The sequence below is a fragment of the Dipodomys ordii genome, unplaced genomic scaffold (assembly GCF_000151885.1).
Source record: "Dipodomys ordii isolate 6190 unplaced genomic scaffold, Dord_2.0 Scaffold128, whole genome shotgun sequence".
Lineage (NCBI taxonomy): Eukaryota > Metazoa > Chordata > Mammalia > Rodentia > Heteromyidae > Dipodomys > Dipodomys ordii.
In genome coordinates, this window is record NW_012267344.1 from 2,061,096 (window position 1) to 2,068,473 (window position 7,378).

General features: G+C 52.5%; 1 protein-coding gene across 1 annotated transcript in view; it reads left to right on the plus strand.

The window, feature by feature from the left end:
* The first annotated feature begins 5,638 nt into the window (after window positions 1–5,638).
* The window catches only part of Mobp (myelin-associated oligodendrocyte basic protein), a 4,153-nt gene continuing 2,413 nt past the window's right edge, over window positions 5,639–7,378 (plus strand). The window contains exon 1 of the mRNA XM_013030288.1: window positions 5,639–5,844. Within this exon, the coding sequence (XP_012885742.1) occupies window positions 5,639–5,844 (206 nt within the window). The remainder of the gene's footprint in view (window positions 5,845–7,378) is intronic.

Sequence of the window (7,378 nt, forward strand, 5' to 3'; positions counted from 1 at the left end):
AGCAGTTATTTCGGGGGAGTGGATTTTTGGATGAAGAACACTTCACTGCTTCGTGATTTTGTGCAGCTACTTTTGTTTTTTCCTGTTGCCTCTTGCATATATCACTCTTTTGCTTTTATTTTTTAATGTTTTTTTCTATTAATTTATTTTTTTCTATTAATTTAGTTAATTAATTTACTTTTTTTTTTGCCTATGTAGTACCAGGGAATTGAACCCAGGGCCTCTTGCACGCAAAACAAGCACTCTACCACTAAGCCACATTCTCAGACCCTTTTTTTTTTTTTCTTAATTTTTTAATATTTTGTTTGGTCGGTCCTGGGACTTGAACTCAGGGCCTGGGCACTTGTCCCTGGGCTCTTTTCAGCTCAAGACTGGTGCTCGACCACTTTGAGCCACAGCTCTGCTTCCTACTTTTTGCTGGTTACTTGGAGATAAAGAATCTCACAGGCCTTTCCTGCCCCAGGCTGGCCTCAAACCGTGATCCTCTAGATCTCAGCCTCCTTGAGTTAGCTGGGATGACAGGCATGAACCGCCGGTGCCCGGTGCATATATTGCTTTGATAGGACTTCGATTTCACCTCAAGTCATTTCAGAAAAACCAATGGCCAGCCACGGAGGAGAAGCCACATTTCTAAAAAGGAATTGCAGTGGTGAACGCAAGGGGCTGGCAGCTCATGCCTGCCATCCAAGCAATAACTCAGGAGGCTGAAACAGGAGGATTGCGGTTCAGAGCCAGCCCAGCCCGGAGAAAGAATCTGTGAGATTCTTACAGCCAACCAAGCAGCAAAAGAGCTGGCCACAGGGCTGTGGCTCAAGAGGTAGAGCGCCCAGACCCTAAGATCAAACCTCAGGGCCAAACACACACACACACACACACACACACAAACTAATAAAACCTGACTTGTTCATTATCTACTCCTGTCTGGGAGACTTTACTGATTTGATTGCCAAATCTTGCAGGTATGCTTCTCGGTTCAATAATTCATCCACACGAGTGCCATTCCGCCCATTTCACTCCGGGGAGAAAGAATAATTGGATTTCACTTTACAAAACACCATCTATTTCATTCCCTCGAAGAAAACCTGCATGCACAAACACGCGCAGCGAAGTTGATTTTCTCCCCTTTGGGCCAAAAACTTTGGTCAACAACTGATCCAAGTGGATTTCTTTTTGTCCACACTGACAACAAATACCCCACTCTATGGAGACACTTTTTCACGGTAGGACCTATTTGGGGGGGACCAGTATTATCAGATTCACAGAGGGGAGAAAAATACAAAGGTTGAGTCACTAGTCCTGGCTGACTCTGGAACTTCTAATTGGCGCTAATTGGATCTGAGCTAGTGGGGTTTTTGGTTTTGGGGTTGCTTTTTTGTTTTGGTTTGGGGGGGTTGAGACAAAGCAGGGGGAAGAAGACAATGAAAAGACCCCATAGAAGAAGCTCAGTGAAGGCTGGCGCTCTACTGCTTGAGCCACAACTCCCTGTCTGGACTTTTGGTGACTTGTGAGGGCTAAGTGTATCATGGACTTTTCTGCCTCGGCTGACCTCCAACCTCAGACCTCCAACCTCCAGATCTCAGCTTCCTGAGTAGCTAGGATGACAGGTGTGAGCTTGGAGTTTGGCTTGGATTTATTTATTTCATTACTATTATTATTATTATTATTATTATTGTTATTATAGCCAATTCTGGGACTTGAACTCAGGGCCTGGTTCTGTTCCTGAGCCTCTTTTGTGCTCAAGGCTGGTGCTTGACCACTTTGAGCCACAATACCACTTCTAGCTTTTTGGTGAGACTTTCCTGCGCCAGGCTGGGTTTTGAACTGCAATCCTCCAGATCTCAGCCTCCGCAGTAGCTGGGATGATAGACGTGAGCCACTGGCGCCCTGCTCTGTCTGCATTTTTAGCTAAGCTGATTTAATTCATATTCTGTCACGTGAGGGAAAATCTTCAACGCACTGAGAATAGAGGATTTCCCAAGAGTGGGAAATCCAATATTAGAATGTATTCTCCCTGTGCAAATAAATCCACTTATAATGAAAGACTCACTGGTGGCTTGGGACAAGTGATGGAAAGACCGAGAAGGAAAATGACACCCACTAGCTCTTGGTGACCCTGGAGTCCTTTATACCAAGATTCACGGTTGCTAACGACATTCAGACTCCTGTGAAAATAGTTGTTAGAAATGGCACGGCATCCTGGGGTCGGTGATGCCGGCCATCCCAGCTACTCCAGAGGAGGCTGAGATCCGGAGGATCGTCGTTGGAGGCCAGCGCTGGGGCAGGAAAGTCCCGAGAGACTCTGATCTCCAGTGAACCACCAAAAGTCAGAAGTGGTGCTGTGGCTTAAGTGGTAGAGCAGCAGCCTAGAGCAAAAAGAGGTTCAGGGACAGCGCCCAGGCCCCGAGTTCAAGTCCCAAAATGGACACACACGCAGAGAGAAAGAGAGACTTGGACTCCATCCAGTCCCTTCCTGGGGGAACACAGTGTTCATTCTTCCCCAGGTCCTCCCTGGGGCAGGGAAGCAGAAGGAGGTACGGGGCGCCTGGCATGGGCACACACAGGCGCTTTGTGTGTGCAAAAGCTGTGGGCTCCACGGCTGGTACAGAGTCCCCGTGTCCAGCCCTGAAAGCCCGGGTGGAGATGCTGGCTGTACCCTAGGTATCCAGAAAGCCAGCATGGGGAGTATAAGACGGGAATGTCACCTACAGTCAGGAAAAACGGAGCCAGAGCCGGGCACCAGCGGCTCACGCCGGCCATCCCAGCTTCCTCGGGAGGCTGAGATCCGGAGGATCGCGGTTCGAGGCCAGACCAAGGCAGGAAAGTCCATGAAACTCTCTATCTCCAGTGAATCAGCCCAAAAGCCAGAAGTGGCACTGTGGCTCCAGTGGTAGAGCACCAGCCTGGAGCACAAAGAGGCTCAGGGACAGTGTCCAGGCCCTGAGTTCAAATCCCAGGACTGGCCAAAGCAAAAAGAAAATGGTTTGAGAGGCATTTGCATAACAAGAGTCAGTTTTCATCTTTAATACAGCCAAACTTTTATTGTCCTTGAAAAATCACTGGCCTATTATCTGTCTTTATTTTTTTTTTCCTTTCTGCTTTGTTTTGTTTTTACCAGTCCTGGGGCTTGAACTCAGGGCCTGGGTGTTGCTCCCTGAGTTTCATTCGTTCAAGGCTGGGCACTCTTCCACTGGAGCCACACCTCCACTTCTGGTTTTCCGGTGGATTCATCGAAATGGGGATTCTCACCACCTTTCTTGCCCCGGGCTGGCCTCCAACCACGATCCTCCGGATCCCAGCCTCCTTCCTGAGTGTCCAGGGTAAGGCATGGAGAGAGATCCCGGCCCAATCTGGTTTTGGTGGTAGCTAGACTCGACAAGGCTTCGTGTGAAATCAAGTGTGTAGAGATGTTACGCTTGGCTCTGTGGGGGGGGGAGGTATGCAAGGCCGTGACTCAGTTTCCCTTTTGTTCCCACATTCTTTGGCCTTTGTGTCCTGTCTTTGTCTCCCAGGGTTTGTTTGGCTTTTTGTATTGTGCGGGCCTGTGTGTTGCTCCTTTGTTTCCCCTGGCTGGCTTTGGCCTTTGTGTTTCGCTTATTGATTTCATTCTCTTTCTTTGTGCTCTCTGTCCGCCTTTGTTGACCCGCTGTGGGGTTGTTGTGTCTTTTTCTCTTTGTCTTCTCTGTGTCGGCTTTTGTTGGGAGATGCATCTCCATGGAAGGGCAGGGGGGAGTGGAGCGCACCCCGGGACAAGGCACCCCCTTTGTGTGGAGAGACACTCAGATATAAAAATGTGTCCCTTATACATGTATTTATATTTCTTCTGCAGGGCATCGGGGTCCGGCTTTGACACGCAGACAACCCACAGAGACACAGACCCACGCAGCTATTGGGAGGTAAGAAAATTCCCTCCCCTGAATTTCATTATTATTATTAATAATAATTATTATTATTGTTGTTATTATTATTTTGTCTTTCATCTTCCAGCAGCCAGGGCTCCACGCTGGCAGAAATTGGCTAGCTGGAAGCGTGTGGCCCCCAAATTAAACATGTTTTTTTTTTTTTCTAATTCCTATCTGCAAAGAAACACGTTCCCTGCTTTGGAACTCATGGGGAGATTTTACTTTTTAGGGGTGCAATGGCAGGTGCTTGGCTTGAGTACGAGGAAGAAAATGGGAGGAAGGATTGTGTTTGGGTTGAAATTTTTCGTGCCCATCCCTGGGGCTTGAACTTGGGGCCTGTGTGCAGACCGTGAGCTTCTGTGCTCAGCGCTGGTGCTCTACCATTTGAGCCACGGCGCCACTTCTGATTTATTTTTGGTTCGTCTTGCTGGTTCTTTGGAGAGGAATCTCACAGGACTTTTCCTGCTCCTGAGGCTGGCTTTGAACCACAGTCCTCTAGATCTCCTGGGTAGCTGGGGCGACAGATGTGAGCCATCGGGACCGCCTGGCCTCTGTCCCTGACCTTCTTTGACTCAAAGCTGGCGCTCTACCATTTGAACATGGCTCCACTTCTGTTTTTATTTTTATTTTTTTCCGGGTGGTTCCTTGGAGATAAGCATCTCACAGATTTTCCTGCCCGGGGCTGGCCTCCAATGGCGATCCTCCGGATCTCAGCCTCCTGAGTAGCTGGGTTGACTGGCGTGAGCCTGGCCATGGAGGCGATTAACCAGAACCTGTTCTGCTGCTTTGATTTCAGGAAGGCAAGAGGCCAATGCTCTCCCAGGAAACTCCTGGCCAAGAGCTGATCTCCCTATGCCGACGGAGGGAAAATCAGGTACACCTGACTCTCTCCTGCCAGCTCTCGCCTGTGTTTGAACTGAGGGAGGCCGTAGTTATGGTCAAATAGTCAGTCAGCCAACGTTTAAAACATGTGTGTGTGTGTGTGTGTGTGCTTGAACTCAGAGCTTGGGCACTGTTCCCTCGCACTCAATGCTGGCTCTCTACCACTTGAGCCACAGCGCCACTTCTGACTTTTTGCTGCTTCATTGGAGATTGAGAGTCTCCCAGACTTTCCTGCCCCTGAACTGCGATCCTCCAGATCTCAGCCTCCTGAGTGGCTGGGATGATGGGTGGGAGCCACTGGTGTTTAGTTTGGGAGTACGTTTTGTTGGGCTGTCCTCTCGGGAGATGGAAGACAACTTGGTCTTCCTGGTGCTGATTTTCAGGCAGTAAATAAAATAGCGAGCTGGCAGCCGGGGACTTAGGCCTGTCATCCCAGCTACTCAGGAGACTGAGATCTGGAGGATCGCGGTTCGAGGCCAGCCCAAGGCAGGAAAGCCCATGAAATGCTCTTATCTCCAATGAACCAGCCCAAAAGTCCAGAAGGGGCGCTGTAGCTCAAGTGGTAGAGCACCAGCACAGAACACAGAGAGGCTCAGGGAGAGCGCCCAGGCCCTGAGTTCAAGCCCCACGACCGACCTAAGCAAATCATGCATATATACGTACCTAAAAGGCTTGATTTCGTTTGTTTCTGTCACACAGGACAGGGCTAAGGTGGGATTTCCAGAACGTTGCTTGTAGATGCCATCCTGAATTATTAATTTGGGTTTGTGGGAGAGGGCTGGACTCAGTTTCCCCCCCCCTTCCCTGTCTCTGTCTCTCTCTGACTCTGTCTCTGTCTCTCTCCCCTCCCCAGTGAGATGAGCCAGAAGATGGCGAAGGAAGGGCCCCGCCTCTCCAAGAACCAGAAGTTCTCGGAGCACTTCAGCATCCATTGCTGCCCACCCTTCACCTTCCTCAACTCCAAGCGGGAGATCGTGGACCGCAAGTACAGCTTGTGCAGGAGCGGCTGCTTCTACCAGAAGAAGGAGGAGGATTGGATCTGCTGCGCCTGCCAGAAGACCAGGTGAGCCCAGGCACCGGCCCCCAGCCCCTTCCCACCCCCCCGTCCCTCCGCCCTGTCTAGCACCCTTGTTAGCCTGCTCCGCAAGGCTGCAGCGGGGCCCATGTGCAGACCCGCCTCCTTGGATGGGTTCTTCACTGGGGTGAGGCGCTGGGAAGGTGGCTCAGCGGTAGAGCGCTCGCCTCGCATGCATGAAGCCCTGGATTCGATTCCTCAGCACCACAGACACAGAAAAAGCCGGAAGTGGCCCTGTGGCTTAAGGGCAAGGCTTAGCCTTGAGCAAAAGGAGCTCGGGGACAGCGTCCAGGTTCTGAGTTCAAGTCCCAGGATGGGCAAAGGAAATAAATTCAAAAAAAAAAAAAAGAAAGAAGAAAAAGAACGGAATCCCTGGCTGCAGCCCCCAGTCCCTTCCTTCCTCCCTTCCTTTCTTGCCTATTTTACGTCCGTGCTGGGGCTTGAACTCAGGGCCTGCGTGCTGTCCCTGAGCTCTCTCGCTGTCCGGTTCCGAGCCCCAGCTCTATGTCTGGGTGTTGGGCCATGGTTTGTTGGACATCAAGCCTCTTGGAGCCTTTCCCTCCCTGCGCGCGCGGCGCTGGCCTCCACCTGCGATCCTCCAGACCTCAGCCTCCTTGAAGTAGCTAGGCCCATGGACGGCCGTGGTGTCTTTTGGCTCCCCAGCACCCGACGCCGTGCCAGGTCCCCCCAGAGACCCCAGCCCCGGCCAGCCTCGCCCCCCGCCGTGGCCAGAGCACCCAGCAAGCCGCGGTCCCCTCCGAGGACGGAGCGTCAGCCACGGCCTCGGCCAGAGGTTCGAGCACCACCTCCACCAGCAGCCAAGCAGCGGCCCAGGCAGAAAGCCCAGCAGCCTGCAGCGAGGAGGAGCCCCCTGCGGGGCTCGGGCCCGGGCCGGGGGGCCTCGCCCGCCAAGGCCTCTAGGTTCTGATCTCGCCCCGCATGCGTCCGTCCCCAGCACACACGCACCCCCGGGGCCTCAGGTCAGTGGCCGCGCGTTGGGTGGACCAGGGGGGGACCAGGCCCCGCCCTCTCCCGTGTGTGTGTGACCCCAACCCCCATTAAATCCCCTCTGTGGCTGCAAAACCCTCGGCGTGGCTCCTGTGTTCACCCCCGTTGCCCCTGGTCCACCCTGGGCTGGCTGACCCGCGAAAGCCCCAATAAACCAGCGACCCAGCGACCCCTACGCCACACAGACAGAGGGATGTGGGGACTGGGGGATGAGGAGGGGCGCCATTGAAACTCTCAGCCCTAACCCACTATCCCAGCTACATGCCCTGTGAATCTCAGTGGGAAGATCATTCACCATCCACCCATCCATCCACCCACCAACTCACCATCCATCCATCCACCCATCCACCCACCCATCCCTACACCTACCCACCCATGCATCCATCCATCCATCCATCATGTATGCTTGCATGCATCCATGCATCCCTCCATTCATCCCTTCCTCCACCCACCCACCCATCCACCCACCTATGCATCCATCCACCCACCGACCCATCATCCATTCATTTATCCA